We start from the raw sequence: 15,664 nt of genomic DNA on the forward strand, positions 1-15,664 counted from the left end.
AGTATTGGCTGCAGGTTTACAGACCATCCTAGGTCTGGTCCTGGAGGAGTCAACAAGCAAATGCAGCAGGGTGGGTGTCTAGGTAACTGAACCATTAAGTTGAATGTAGTCTGGGATTCTGGAAAGGTTTCAATGCCCAAGATGAAGATCCTGAGCCTTAAGAAGAAAGCAAACAGGAACACCTGTATGTTCTTCTCATGCTGCTTCCACATTCATGGGTTATCATAGAAACATTCAAGTCCCTGCTGTGAGATACTTCCTAAGCATCTTTAGTCAGGGAGGCCCCAGGCTTCTAAAACAATACAGGCTAGTACTATTTCTCTTGGTTACACACCAGAAGTAGATAGTAAGACCCTACTGTTGAAGACACCACCTTTAGTTCTTAGCACACAGAGAAATCAGCTGAAACTGATGAGCAAACTTCCTCTAATGCTGCCTAGCTTTCTTTGTGCAGGGTGGTCCTATGCATAGTGCTGGGAGAAAGTAGGCATCAGTGTTCCAATTAACTATGCATTCTACATACTTTACTGCTGACCTGCTGCAGATGATGTGCCCACAGATATGATCACGGCACTATTGCTATGACAGTAACCAAGCATGTTCTAGTTGGGTATTTGGCCTCTTCCCAGGATGTAATTCATGTGGGTGCCATACTTCTAGTGCTAAGCCCACACACTGGGGCATAAAGAGGACAATGGGGAAACATGCTACTGTCATTTTTCTAAATGGACGTGTTGTCAAAATGCCTCCCAAATACTTATGTATGTGTCCAAAGATTAGTACTGCTTTCCCATTGGTCAGAGAAGCTTCTTGGCATGGGGAGTGGTTAATACACTGAATCATTTACTTGTCAAATGGTTGAGAAAAAGTGTTGAGTGTTTGGTTCCAAATGAGACATCACACACACACACTGTCACCATTCAGAGGCATGGTGTAAAATGACTGACGCTGAAACAATGTAAGAGGTGGAAGCTGGAGAGGAGTGCTGTGAAAACCTCTTTTCTGGACAGGACAAGGGCTTTGCACTTAGGAAAACCCAACAGCTATGTTTATCTCCACTAAAGCTTCTCAAGGGGGAGTGCTTCAGTATTTCAGAATGCATGGTGTAGGGGTTAGTGCTCTAACCCTAGCTGAGGAGTGATTCATACTTCTTTAGGGGGAAGGAGGAGTCATTTTTCTTTAGGGGTGTAGAAAATGGGAAGTTGCCCATGATTCAATAGAACCCCACAAGCATGCACATGCAAGAAACCCTGATTAAACTCAGTGGGTTGTTCAAAATAGAAAACGGAGCAGGCAACTTGGCTTCATACAACAAGACCCTTGACACCAAGCCTGACAAGTTTAGAATAGGGGTTTCAGATGGGGTAGGAGGAGCGTGGGTGAGGGAGGTGAGGACTAAGTATGATCAAGATCAATTATAGACATACAGAACAATGTCAGATGCTTAAAATTTAAAACCACAGCAATGAAATGTTTAATCCCAACCCTTGAGAAGCAGAAGTAGGTGAGTTTTTGTAAGTTCCAGGTCAGCCTGGACTATAAAGTGAATTTCAGACTAGACATTGCTTCACACTGAGATCCAGTCACAATAAATAAGAAAGACAGAAAAATGAAAAAGGAAATAAAGGAGAAACAGGCAACTAGGACAAGGTTGCCCACCAGTACCTACTAATCCTATTAGCTGGCAATCACATCTCTCACTTAACATGGTTATTTGACTCCTGATCAGAAGGAAGACTCAAGAGCTTGACACAAAACTCAACTTTAATTACAGAACTAAATAGAATTTTTAAGAAACTACAAATCTGTTTCAAAACACACTTATATAAAGAAAATACAAGTTTCTGTGAAAATTATGGGAAATTTCTAGACAGGGCCAATGTGAGCAGAGAGTGTGCGCCCGAGCACAGTTCATGGTGAGCTGCTTTGGCCAGACTGTCACTGGCAGTGAATTTGTCCCAGCATCCCTTGCGCAGGACAGCATTTTTATTTGCAGTTTGCTGTAAGCATTAGCCTCAGTGGTGAGTTCATCAGAGCTAGGGAACTTTACGTACTTCAAAACAAGCTTTTTAGGTAAGTAGTCTTCTCTCTCTTGGCCAAACATCCTTTAGAGTTGTGTTGTAGCCAGAGTGGTCACTCAGGAGGACTGTCTTCAGGACAGTGAGCATTGGCATTACAACCTGTCCTCTAGGCTCCCTGAGGCAGGTGAGGCAAGCCAGCAAGTGCGTGCATTGGGCCCTTACTCCTATACTGGATCCTGGCCAGAAAATATCATCTAAAACTAATAACAAGTAAACTATATAATAAAATCAATTTCTAGTCATTATGAATGACTGATATACTATTCTAATTCATTAATAGAGCACACATCAGTGTCTTCCTCTGGGCTCTGTGAATGAGTACAGTGTGCCATTCATACACACCAGTGAACATACATGACAAAGATGTAACATACATGAAACAGATGTAACATACACAACATAGATTGAACACATATACATATACACATACACCATCCTACATTCACTCACATATAAACAAAATACACACGCACAATACACACACACACACACACACACACACACACACACACAGTCTCCCACTGATTTAGGTGTGTGGGATTTAACTCATCGCAAATCTGTGACAGTCACCAGGCTGTTTTGGATGGTGACGTGACTGCAGTCCTGCAATTGGAGAAAAGGAAATGTGGTTAAGGCATGGACAACACCTGTTTTGAAACAGCTTATACCTTTTATATTATACCAAAAGAGAGCTTCATGTGACCCAGGCTAGAACACGTAACCTAGGTATGCCAGAGGGATCCTGAAATTACTCTCTTGCCACTAGCTCCAAAGTGCTGGATTATAGGCAAACACCACCATGGCAGATTTCAAGTAGTTCTGAGAAATGAGTCCAGGGCCTGGTGCTTGAAACAGGAGCACTCTCCCAACTGAGCCACATCCCAAGCGATAAGCCTCTGATTGGAGAAGCTCACTGAAGTTACATAGTTCTCATCCTAGCACTGAAATCCTGATGTCAATAGAAGCAATGTCAAAAGATCTGGCACCCAACACTCCTACCAAGTTCTCCACATGGTCGGATTCAGTGTCTCCCCGTGTATCTTTGCATCTATTTTCCAGAGTCACTTGTGAAACATTCCTTTATTAAAAGGGACCAGGAAGTTCAGTGCAGTATTGGAATCATGATGTCAATCAGATGGTAAAGGGGACCTAATAGTCCTTGAGGAGATACTCACACTTGGCATACAAAGTCATAAGGATTTACCAATCTGAAAGCCTGGCTATTTGGCCTCAGCTGGCCTCAAACTTGTGATCTCCTGCGGCAGCTGTCTAAGTGCTGGCGCTACAGGTGTGCTTCACCATGGTTGGGTTTGGAGGAGGTCTTGCCAATTGGGAACTTGAGAACTGGTGTTTTAGACATTTTTTTTTACTTGTGCAACATCTTTCAAAATTCTGGCACCTAATCATTTTGTATTCCAAGATAGAGCTATTTTTTAACAGATCTTTTTTAGAAAGATCTTCCCCGATTCAACTGAAAACCTGGTTTGATCCATGAGACTAGAAAACAGGGACTGGAGTATGGTACAGTGTTTAACAACACCCACTGCTCTTGCAGGGAAGTGGGCAGTGAGCAATGGCTTGACTCCAGATCTAGGGCATCTGCCAACTTCTTCTAATCACACAGGCACTAAACTCATGTGAAAATCCAAATAGAAAGAGAATTAAAGTCAAAACAGGGTCTACTTTTAAAAGACTACACAATGAAGTTAAAGAAAAAAAATGAAATAAAAGTATATATATATATACTTTTTAAAGAAAGCTGAAGTTTCCTTAGGTCTTATTTTACTGTTAGGATCAGGAGTATGATGCAAACTATATATAAATACACACACGCGTTCAGTATGATACATAGAAAACACATACTGAGTTCTACCACTTGGAATTAGCACTCTGATCTCAGTATCTTAGCCTTCCTTCAATCTCTGTGCTGTATCCCTCAATCTTATATATTTTATAGGACTGGGTTCTGGTCTTTTCACTATGTTGTTGCATTCCTTCTGAATCAAAGTGGATGAAAAAGTCCAGGCTAATGTGAAGTAAAGTGCCAGAATCTCATTGATCTGAGGCTGATCTGAGGCCCTGAGGCCTGATCACACTAAGTGTGTTGTTATCACAGATACAAACTGGGAGAAAAAAATCACCTCCCTAGCAGGTGAGCACAAAACTTCAGAATGAAATATGCTTAATTTATCTATCTTACATGACTTTTTCTTTGGCATTCTGATCACCCTCTGAAACCTAGTAACTGACATTGATGAAGAACAAATGAATAAGTAATAAGCCTTGAATAAGCTAATGGATTCCATACTTTGTGGGTTATTTCTTTTCCCCATGTTACTGGGGATGGAATCCAAGGTATCAAGCATGCTGAGGACACACTCTGCCCCTAAGTCCACCCTAGTCCCTCTTCCTTTATCCTCTCAGCAGCCTGTAAAGCACATAGTATTAGTATCCCCAGTTATCAGGAAAAATGGTCCAGATGGCCAGCACCCTCAAAGACAGTAAATGACCAGGTTGCAAATATAAGAAACTGATATCCACAGCCCACTGCTTCCTAGATACATGGTTATTATGGATTTCTAGGAAGGTGGGTGATGAGGTTGATCTTCCATGAGGATCAAAAAGATGTTCAATCACATCAGCTCTATGTCCTGGCTGGGAATATGGCCTTGATTTCTTGTACACAGATACATACACAGAAGAGAGCTGAGTCCTGATTATGAGAATGAAATCCTCTCTGGGGACAGAGTGCTATTTCTTTTAATCCATAAGAGGTTAATGTAAAAATTCCGACTCTGAAATGAGAAAAAGTAAAATTACAGTCGAGCAGATATCCCCCGTCTCTTTCTTCTCTCTCCTCTCCATCTTTCCTCTTGTCCCCCTTCTTTTCCTTTCTTTTCCTCCTCTTCCTGCTCCCCTTTCTCTTCACCTTTCTACCCTTCTCCCCTCCTCTCTTCCTGTCTCTCCTCTTCTCTGCACAACTCTTCCTCCCTCATAGACCATGTGGAACTCCTTCTCCTATTCCTAGTCATCATTGTCATTGTCCTGTTAGACCTTGTCTTCTTTGTCATAGTCTCAACCACCCTCCCTCCCCCTCTTTCTTCTCCTCCTCATCCTTTTCTTGTCCTCCTCCTCCTTCCTCCCCTTCTTTTTACCCCTGTACGTGTACCGCCCTCTCTGTCTCACTCTCTCTGGATCCCTTTCTTGGCCTAATGATGCAAAGGAACTCAACAGTAGAAATGAGAAGGAAGAAGAATCAAACAAAAAGTTAGGTCTGTTAGGACAATCATTTTGAGTAGCAAGTTGGGGGTGTGCTGAAACCAGGGTCCAATAGCCCCTGTGAGACAATATCCAGTGTACAAAAATTTATTACAAAACAAAACAAGATGATTCATTGCTTTCTCAACATTAGCTCTGCCGAGAAACTCAGATTAACATGACATTGGGAATGATAAGAGATGACACTCGTATGCAGTGTCCAGTGTGGAATTTCTTTAACCTCTGGCTCTTGAAGTCACTTCTTGAAGATGGAGCCCAGCAATGGTGTCAGCACGTCTTTTAAGAGCAGCTGGTTTTAATTAGAATATGCACCTTAAAGGGAGGCTTTCATAGCAATCACTTAAGACACTCTGGATATTCATTTTCACAGTGTTCTGAGCCATGGAGCATTTTGCTCGTGTACCATCTAGACCTGAATCCTACATACTCACTGTTTATATTTGGGTGCACACACCACTGCAATGGATTCTGGGAGCATCTTCTGATAGCAAAAATGAGTGTGTAAATCCACACTCGACAAGAAGGCTGTCTGGGTTGGATGGGTCTGAGAAGACAAAAGAAGCCAAGAATTCCCAGTGAGCCCCATGCCTGATCCACAAAGGAAAGCAGTCCCGAAAAGCTTCAACAACTGGTTCCCACCATGAATCCCGAAATCACGCCAGGAAAACACTCTGGTCTACTAGGTGGAGAAGGAAGAAGGAATTATCTCTTTTGTCTTCCTGATCCATAAAGGTCCTAAGCTGGTCATTCACTGAGGACAAGATCCCTTTATTCATCCAAGCCTAGTTATACTGACTGCCTAAAGAGTAACCAAGTTTTGTCCTTCAGCATCTAACTTACCTCTGCTTCCCTCCTGCTAACAGCAGACTCTGATTCCATCTCCCTCAGAGTTCCCATGACTACTTCAAACATCAGTTCAACAGACTCTCAGGGTCTTCAGCTCCAAGCCTTCAAACCTGCCTCTGAGACCTCCCTATGTGATTTCTCCCTGTTAAGAGGAGACCCTTCTGCCCTTCGGGTGTGGTACTGTAAACACTACTGCCACATTATCTTACCCCTCTTTCCTTCCCTTCCCTCCCCTCTTTCACTTGCTCACCAGGTGTAAACACACATCAAACAACTGCATGCCAGAATGGGGAGGAACCTTGCAGATGTTAAGCCAAGAAAGCCAGATGTGAAAGTCATGTATCTATCCATTGCATTTCAGGACATAAGCAGATATGAAGTACTGATAGCAGGGAGGGGGCACACTTAGGAGATTAACTCTATAGAGATCAAAGTAGAGACAGTTAGAGCAAGAGGGGGATCAGTCTCAGAGGAAGGAATTTGGAAAGATGGACCAGGCTCTCAGCAAATTCCTCTTTCCTCAAGGAGTCATTAAACTCTGCTGTTCATATATGTACACTACAAGTAAGCTATATTTTAAATGTCAAGCACTTGTAAAACTAAAAGTCAAAGAAAAAACTAAAGTGAAGGAAACAAAAAATAACTAGACAAAACCATGATGAAACCATTTCCCAATTCTTGTACATGTCCGTACTCGGTTAACCCAACTCTGCAAAAAGCAGCCTCATCTCTCTCCCTTTCGCCTAGAATCTTGGCCTAGATAGATGTGATCCTCAATATGGCAGTCCTGACAAGCTCCACAATAGCAGTAATTTCATCAGATGGCTTTGTTTTCAAGCCACGGTCTGCCTGTGTAGCACAGGTTGGTGCCAAAGTCACCATCCAGCAGGCCCACCTTCCTGAAGGCTAGGCTTCCAGGACTGTGCCGTACACCAAGCTTTCCATGGCTTATTTAAACCTTGCAGTCTCTACCAACCAAGGCGTAAAAGTCATTAGCCACCATTCTCAATGAGCTGATCCTCTTCTGTTGGAGCCTGTCCCTGGGTCACATACTGAACTCATTCCCCCACTGTCCCTGCTGTGCATCTTCTGTGAACCCCATAACCATTTCTCCTGCAGCCTGTGTCTCTGTCATCCCCCACTGTGTTCCCGCTCTCCTCATTAGATCTCCTCCTCAGCTGTCAGCCAATCACTTCTCTTGCTGTCAACACTCCTTATTTACCAGGTTTTCTGGACCACCTCCATTCAGAAGCCACACAGATTCCTCTCCTACCTTCACTGGGCTTCCCCAAACCTCCATCCAACTGCCAGCAAAGGCTCCATAGATGTGATATCTCACAAGTGCCTTAAATTCCACAAGGTAGGACTGAACCCCACTTCCAAAGTCCATCTTCCTCTAGATGCCCTACTAATGCTTATGATAACTGCCATCTCCATGGGTCCCACTCCAAGCCTGCCCTGTCACAGACTGGACAACCTCTATTCCTCAGCCCCTGGATCCCTGAAATCCCACATTCCTATGCACATGGCCATCACCCTCTCATCGTCATTGGAAGTCACCAGCTCCCAAACGTTAACTGACCTCCCCACTGTTACCAGCCTTGCAATTCCTTCATTTTACCTTCTGAGTCTAGCTTTGATCACATCATTGTTCTGCCCAGAACACCCAAAGAGTTCTCCCTTTACTCAAAAACAGATCTGTTCTTTCTGCCCTCACCCGACAATGGAGAGCATGGCTCTGAAGGGTCATGTCAACACAAATCTGCCATCCTTTCCTAATATCAACAACAAATCCCAACGGACAAGACTGCTCACTGATGCAGGACCACCTCCCCAGGAAGCTCTCCTTGGGCTTCTTTGTAAGTCATTATAAGTCACCTCAAGTGGGACTCCTCTTTCCATGAAACCCACAGTGCCCTATATTTATCTCCTGAAAAGTAGAATGGACTCTGCCTCATCAAAACTGGTGCTCATTTTCTGTGTGATCTCCAGGCACAAAAGGACAAATTTCCATCTGCCATGCTATATTATTGTTAGGCAAAGCAGTAAGAATTTATGTAACTGGAGCATAAAGATACAGGAAACTTCCTCACGTATCAGCAATTCCCAAGCTGTGAGTACAAAAGTACTTGTGATCTCGCAAAACCTAGAAATAACCAACTGATTGTGGCTTACACCTGTCCCATTCTAAGAGAAACTGCATGTTCTGTGAGTTTGAAGCCATGAAAATGAGAGAATCATTCAGAAGAACTCTCTAGGGAAGGAACTCTATTTCCTTCAAGATCACCACAAGCCTGCACAGCATGGCCAACTACTTGAAAATCTTGCATGAAGGTGCTCTTTTGGTGTGCACAAAGCAAGTGCTTCTCCATAAAGACAAAATGCAATCATTAGAATGAATTATCTTGACGTTAAAATACGTCCAGTCATACAGCTTTTAGGGACATGGTCTCTACACCATGTTCTCATACATCCTAGGAAAGCTACCATTATTCATCTATTCACAAAGTATTGGAACTTTGAAGAATTACTTTGAGTAAGAGATAAAATTAGAAGAGCTGGAAATACACCAGGAAACGTGCCTTTGACTCAACGCTGAAACACTAGTGACTGCATGTGCTCAGAGACAGATGATCTGGAATGGATTGACTTTGTGATGAGAAAGAAATAGGCAGTGTGTTTAGAAGAGGAGCTGCCACAGGGAGGTCAGTTTGCTTACATGAATCCAACCTAAGGTGAGAAGCCCCAGCTCTTCTTGAATAAAAAGGAGTTCCTCCTCGTTCTCCATGGAACAGTAATTAGACTCTCCCTCCTGATCCGGGATTATAATATGACTGATGTGGTATTCTTCCTTTTCCTGCCAAGAGAAAACAACTTGTTACAATTCCCTGGCACTGTCAACCCACTCTCTCATAACACAAGTAAGTGAAGCCCCCACCCCAGTGAATGACTCTCATCCTTCTCCCTCACCTCAGTGTTTCTCCACCTTAACTGCTCCAGTGCTTTGCTGGGAACTGTATGAAGGCACAGAGGATAAGATGAACCTGGCATGTCCCTCCTAGCACATCCTGAGACTAGAGTCTTCCCTGCAGCAGGCAATAGGTCTGATTGAGGGTCTTGAAGTGTTTAATTTATATTCCAAGGCTTACCACAGAGTAGGTGGTCAGACCAGGCTACAAAAGGAACTGAGTCCTCTTCCTTTTAGAAGTAGTCAATGTGCCTGTCTCCATGTCTCATACCTGACATTCTGCCTGACAACCTGCCTGCTTTTACTTCAATGTCTCACTCTGTATGTGAGCCAGGTTTGAACTTGTAGGAAGCCTCCAGCCTCAGTTTGCCAATGACTGGGGTTACAGGCACTAGGCACCACTAGAGTGAAAATTTCTAGCTATAGCACTGAAGCAAATTATTCAATTCAAGGGACTCTGAAAAGCAACCAATTGCAAAATCATCAAATTCAAGGTGGCCAGGCCTTGTCATCCATGGTTCCTTCTGTGGAGTGATAAGTATAGACACAGCCCCTGGATATGTTTTCTGGGAGTCATAGGAAGCCAAGGGGGAAGAAACAGTCTCAGAACAAGGAGCTTTCCTATCTTTACCAGGGTACCACATAAGACTCCGCATGTTTCCACTTTTTTTTTGGTGTTGTTCTTCGCTGAAAGCAGGAACCTATCCCATAAGTCTTTTGGAAGGATCACAGGGCGGAGGCCTTTGGAGTTCGGAACTGCAATGGAAAAGAGAAAGAAATCTGAGGTTACAGGGCCTGGTGTCCCTGAGCAGAACTCAGTCTGGTAGCCTGGAGGAAAAACACAAAGTCATTGGTATTCTCTACAGCAGCCCCTCTCCCCATGATGGAACCACAAAATAGGCAGGGAGTTTTTTCTCCAAGCTCTGGCCACAGCTGAGTGGTAGCTGTGAGCATGTTCTTTACTGTCAGCTTAAGTGGATGGAACAACATATTTCTGGGTGTGACCATGAGTTGGTTGCAAAGAAATTTCTGTGTGGGTTCACAGACTCAGTGAGCAAAGGGCCCTCTCAACTCTGGTGAGTAACATGAAGACTAAACAGGACAAACAGGCAGAGAAAATATAAACTTCTGCTGAGTCCCTCCTGGGACAGACATGTCTTCTTTATCTGTGGTTCAGATCTCCAGGTCTGCTGGCCACTGGACTCTCAGGTCTGGACTTAGTTTTTCCTGGGTCCTCATGGGTTTTGAGACTGAGTTTCACAAAATTGGCTTCCATTGTCTGTACCTTTCAGACTTAGACTGAGCCAAACTACAAGTATTCCAGAACTTCCACTTGAGGAAAGCCTGTTGTGAGCATGCTCAGTCATGCAGACCATTTTCCCCAAGAGTTTTGAGGCCACAATAAACCCCACCAGATTTCAAGAGGTTGCAGTTGCATGAAAGCATACAAAGATTTTCTCAAGGTCATACTATCACAGACTGTCCCTAATAGGGTATGTCGTAGGGATAGAGGAAACCCTTGAGACCCTGGAACTACAGGGTCACCCATGGCACACACCGCCTAGAGAAGTCGCAGCCTCAAATCCAAATGTGAGTGAAAATGGTGCACTTAGCTCAGCAAAGTTCCAAGGACAGATGGCTCCACTTAGCTGGAACCAGTCATCCCTTTCCTGATTATTCTCTAGTCCAATAGGTTCCTATTGAGCAGCTTACTCTTGCTTTTTCATTACATTACACAGATGTGTAGATTGCTGAGTGCACAGGCTCACAGCTGGGAAAGGCTAACTCTTACATCTGGAAATGTGTGGATTGCTTAGTGCACAGGCTCAATTCTGGCAAAGGCCGACTCTCTCACCTGTGCCTGACTGAGACAGAGCACTAAAAATTGGCTTACAGCTCCTCCTCACTCAAGAAGAGATTTTTGACTCTTGCAAGGCAAGACAAGAATCAACCAATACTTTAGAAACATCTGAAAAGTCAGCTTTGGTGATGCACACTTGGAATTTCAGCATTTGCTTGCTGAGGTGGCAGGATCTCAAGTCAAGTCTATTCAGGCTGTAAAAGGAGATGTTACAAATGAAACAAAACATAAACCAAATGAGATGAGATACTTGAGAACTTTTTTTCAGAAATATTTGTGTATTTTCCCTTTAAAATCCTTTCTGTATGAACTGTGAGTGTGTTTGCACATGTCCGTGATCTGTGTTTGTTTTTCAGAATGTCCATGCTGATGTGTGAGCAAGGATGCACAGGTGCTTCAGCACATCTGCAGATGTGAACTGACTGCCTGGAGTGCTGATCTTCCCTGGCCCCTTTGGTCCAACAGAATCTCTTCTGTGCTTCTGTGTCTGCCCAGCTAGCTGTGCTGTAAGAAACCAGGTCTTCTCCTGTCTCCCTGTCCCATCTCACCTGAAAAGAACCTTGAATGTAGAGGTGACCAATCACACCCCACTGTCACGTGCTTTCTGGAGATTCCATCTCAGGTTTGGACACTGTCACTGCTAGCGCTTCACCCACAGAGTCAACATCTCTGGCCCTACTTGAGGATTTTTTGTGAGAGTCTACCAAATGCTGAAAACATAATCTCATGCACCTGAAATTCTGTTGCCCTCACATCTCTCCATTATGTCCTAAAATTATCTGAGAGTCCAAGTTTCATAAAGTAACCATTTCTTATGATGGAAAATGATTTAGTATTTTCTTAATGTGCTTCTTCAAATCTCTACAGAGCTCAGAAAAGATGAGGATCTGAACTCAAGCAAGTTTTGAGGAAACTTATCTGAGTAAACTAAGTTAAAGGTTATTTTGACAAGACAGTCAGATGGCAGGAAGGAACGAGACAACACTCATCACAGGAGGTTCTGTTACCACAGCAAAGTGGATCCGTGGAAGCAAACGGCTGAGGACATGGACAAAGGGAAGGGACGTTCTCTGTGTTGCTCAGTGCTCTAGACCTCGGACACCTGTGCACCAGTACCGTCTTACTTTACTGGAGAGCTGCAGTCTCAGTTTTGTGTGGCTGACCCAGATGCAATGGGAAACACTTATACACAAGTCATTTCCAAGTCATGGACCTGTGGTGACTCACCTGGGCTTTTCACCACCTTAGTCTCCCCAAGAGTGTCTGCTGAAGGGGTGGGGGTTATCTCCTCGATGGCTTCCTGTGGGCCACACACCACTGTTTGTTTCACAGGTGTGCTTCCTCCTGAAGGCTCTTCAGACTTTGTAGATGTTGGTGTCAGGCTGGGGCCCACCTTTCCACGACTCATAAGTCTTTGTAGAAGAGAGCTGAATTTGGGGAAGTCTCGGGAGTTTTGTCCATGATTTTTTCTATGCTTCCAGAACGCCTTGTTTTTTGCCTCTTCCTCTTTTCTTTTCTTCTACAGAAAGAAAAACAGATTTAGGTTACGTCTTCAAATCCCAGAAGAAAAAGCCTTACCAGCAAAAAAGATTTTCAAAGTATAGGTCGGTTTAGGTCTGACATCTCAGCATAGGGCTCATGGAGCAGCAGTTCTATGGAGAACAGCCACCACCACCTTAGTCAGTTCCTGTATAGCCTTCTTCAGTAACAACCAAGTCTCAATATTCTCAGAGTCCTACTGCACTTTATGTGTGTGTGTGTGTGTGTGTGTGTGTGTGTGTGTGTGTGTGTGTGTTGATTCACCTGGATAAAGTGCATGTGTGTTCAATTGAGTGTGGAGCCTATCCATTGCATCACAGACTCACTGAAACGACAACACAACACAACCCCAGGACACAGGCTGAGCAGGTGACATACAATCCTCCTTCCTCCATGCTCACACACTGACCTTATCTAGGTAGCCTTCATACTCCTTAGTATGATTTCTTCGGAGTGTGAATTTAAGGCTCTTAACTTTTTCATTAATGTTATTTATAGTCTGCAATACAAAACAGAAATGAAGAATTAGAACAGTTCTAATGTCAGAAAAGAGAATAAGAAAACAAGTGGGGAGAAGCATCAGTATCTCATACATGACTTGAACCCCATTTCCTGCCATCCCTCTCCTCTGTACTGCTATGCTGAGGCAGCATCAGCTCCCATCATACCCAGGGTCATGATCTGTTGCTTTTTTCTAAGTAGTTCACTGCTGTTCTGGAGATTTTAGATCAGTCACATAGACAATGAAGACTCACCTTGTTGATTTTGGATCTTATTCGAGCTGAAAGACACTTATTCGGGCCTTTTCTGAGTTTCTCCATAAAGAGTCTAAAGGAATAGAGCAGAGTGACTAAGATGGACAAAAAGTTACAAGTATCAAAATGAGGCCCTGAAGAAATTCAGGGTTTGAGAAGTTCATGGAGTGAGTAAAGGCACACCCTGAAATCCCACCTCCCCTTATCCCCCAGTGCCTGGAGAGAGAAAAGTCTTCACTCTTCTATCTACTGGTACATTCAGCAAACATCAGCTATCAAGAAGTATAAAACAACCTCTGGAGGCATCACAATCCCTCACTTCAAGCTCTACTATACAGCTAAAATAATAAAAACAGCTTGATACTGGCATAAAAACATGTGGACCATGGAACTGAACTGAAGACCCTGACATTAATCCACACTCCTATGAACATATAATTTTCAATAAAGAAGCCAAAACTGTACAGTGGAAAAAAAGAAAGCATCTTCAACAAATCGTGCTGGCATAACTAGATGTCAACATGTAGAAGACTGCAAATAGATCCATATCTGTCAACGTGCACAAAACTTAAGTCCAAGCGGATCAAAGACCTCAACATATATCCAGTTACTCTGAATCTGAAAGAAGAAAGTAGGTAGTCTCAAACGCATTGGCACTGGAGATCACTTCCTAAATATAACACCAGTAGCACAGACACTGAGAGAAACAATTAATCAATGGGACCTCTTGAAACTGAGAAGCTTTTGTAGGGCAAAGGACATGGTCAACAAGACAAAACAACAGCCTACAGAATGGGAAAAGGTCTTCACCAACCCCACATCTGACAGAGGGCTGATATCCAGAACATATAAAGAACTCAAGAAATTAGATATCAAAATAACCAACAGTCCAATTAAAAAATGGGCTATAGAGCTAAACAGAAAATTCTCAATAGAAGAAGCTCAAATGGCTGAAAGACATTTAACGAATTGCTCAACATTCTTAATCATCAGGGAAATGCAAATCAAAATGCCTCTGAGTTATCCATCTTACACCCGTCAGAATGGCTAAGATCAAAAACACTAAAGACAGCTTATGTTGGAGAGGATGTGGAGAAAAGGGAACACTCCTACACTGTTGGTGGGAATGCAAACTGGTACAGCCACTTTGGAAATCGTTATGGCGCTTTCTTTAAAATTGGCAATCAACCTCCCTCAAGACCCAGCTATAGCACTCCTGGGCATATACCCAAGGAATGCTCCATCATACCACAAGGACACATGCTCATCTTTGTTCAAAGCAGCATTATTTGTAATAGCCAGAATGTGGAAACAACCTAGATGCCCTTCAACTGAAGAATGGATAAATGAAATGTGGTACATATACACAATGGAGTACTACTCAGAAGAGAAAAACAATGACATCATGAGACTTGCAGGCAAATGGATGGAACTAGAAAACATCATCCTGAGTGAGGTAACCCAGACTCAGAAAGACAAACCTGGTATGTACTCATAAGTGGATACTAGATGTAAAGCAAAGGATAACCAGACTGCAACTGACAACTCCAGGGAGGCTACCTAGTAAAGAGGACCCGAAGAAAGACACAGGGATCACCCAACGACAGAGAAATGGATGAGATCTACATGAGAAAACTGGGGATGGGGGGGCAGTAATGGAGATCAAGGGTCAGGGGAAAGAGAGCTTAAGGGAGCAGGAGGTCCCAGCTGGATCAGAAACACAGTGGGAGAAGAAGGAAAAAGATACCATGATAAATAAAGACCCCGTGGGAATAGGAAGAAGCAGAGTGCTAGAGAGTTCCCAGAAATCCACAAAGATGCCTCCACTATAGACTACTGGAAATGGTCGAGAGAGTGCCTGAGCTGACCTACTCTGGTGATCTCAGGGCTAAATATGACTGGTGAGACCTTTACCATCATTCCCTTCCTCAAACACACAATGTTCTTGTCATTAAGACTATAGGAGTCATTCCCTGGGGACAGCTCTGCAATCTTATTCTGCCTACCCAAGTATGGTGAACAGCTCAGGGACTGTGCTGAGCCACTCCAACACTAGGTGGTCCACAGCCCAGTCCTCTGGTGGCTGTGTAGCTACAGGAAAGGCTAACCTCTTTGCTATACCAATCAATAGGCTACAGGATGTAGAGAAGAGGAATCTGGCTCTGCCACACACAGCAATAAGCCTACGACTGGCTGCCTGGGTAGAGATAGAGCACTCAAAACACTCACCAGTGCAGACACATCCTGTTCATCTGTCAACTCTTTTGTCTAAAAGCTGGGCCCTGTGGACACAAGCTCAAGAACTCTCCTACTCATGAAGTCCCTTATATGGGAT

The 15,664-nt window shown here is 43.5% G+C and overlaps 2 protein-coding genes across 11 annotated transcripts in view; both read right to left on the reverse strand.

The window, feature by feature from the left end:
- Positions 1-1,444: 1,444 nt before the first annotated feature.
- LOC131919619 (STAM-binding protein-like) lies at positions 1,445-9,238 on the reverse strand. Its single transcript, XM_059273956.1, has 4 exons — positions 8,926-9,238; positions 5,792-5,904; positions 4,777-4,876; positions 1,445-2,684 (listed from the first exon to the last, which is right to left on the reverse strand). The coding sequence occupies exons 1-4, from the start codon at positions 8,992-8,994 to the stop codon at positions 2,628-2,630; spliced, it is 339 nt and encodes a 112-aa protein (XP_059129939.1). The 5' UTR covers positions 8,995-9,238; the 3' UTR covers positions 1,445-2,627.
- A 429-nt stretch (positions 9,239-9,667) lies between these two features.
- The window catches only part of LOC131919552 (STAM-binding protein-like), a 231,578-nt gene continuing 225,581 nt past the window's right edge, over positions 9,668-15,664 (reverse strand). For all 10 annotated transcript variants that reach the window (XM_059273871.1, XM_059273892.1, XM_059273850.1 and 7 more), the window contains 4 exons: positions 13,330-13,402; positions 12,984-13,073; positions 12,263-12,554; positions 9,668-9,930 (listed from right to left, as the gene is read on the reverse strand). In XM_059273871.1, coding sequence (XP_059129854.1) covers positions 9,683-9,930; positions 12,263-12,554; positions 12,984-13,073; positions 13,330-13,402 — 703 coding nt within the window. In that variant the 3' untranslated portion in view covers positions 9,668-9,682. The remainder of the gene's footprint in view (positions 9,931-12,262; positions 12,555-12,983; positions 13,074-13,329; positions 13,403-15,664) is intronic.

Source organism: Peromyscus eremicus, chromosome 1, assembly GCF_949786415.1.
Source record: "Peromyscus eremicus chromosome 1, PerEre_H2_v1, whole genome shotgun sequence".
In the NCBI taxonomy this organism is placed as follows: domain Eukaryota; kingdom Metazoa; phylum Chordata; class Mammalia; order Rodentia; family Cricetidae; genus Peromyscus; species Peromyscus eremicus.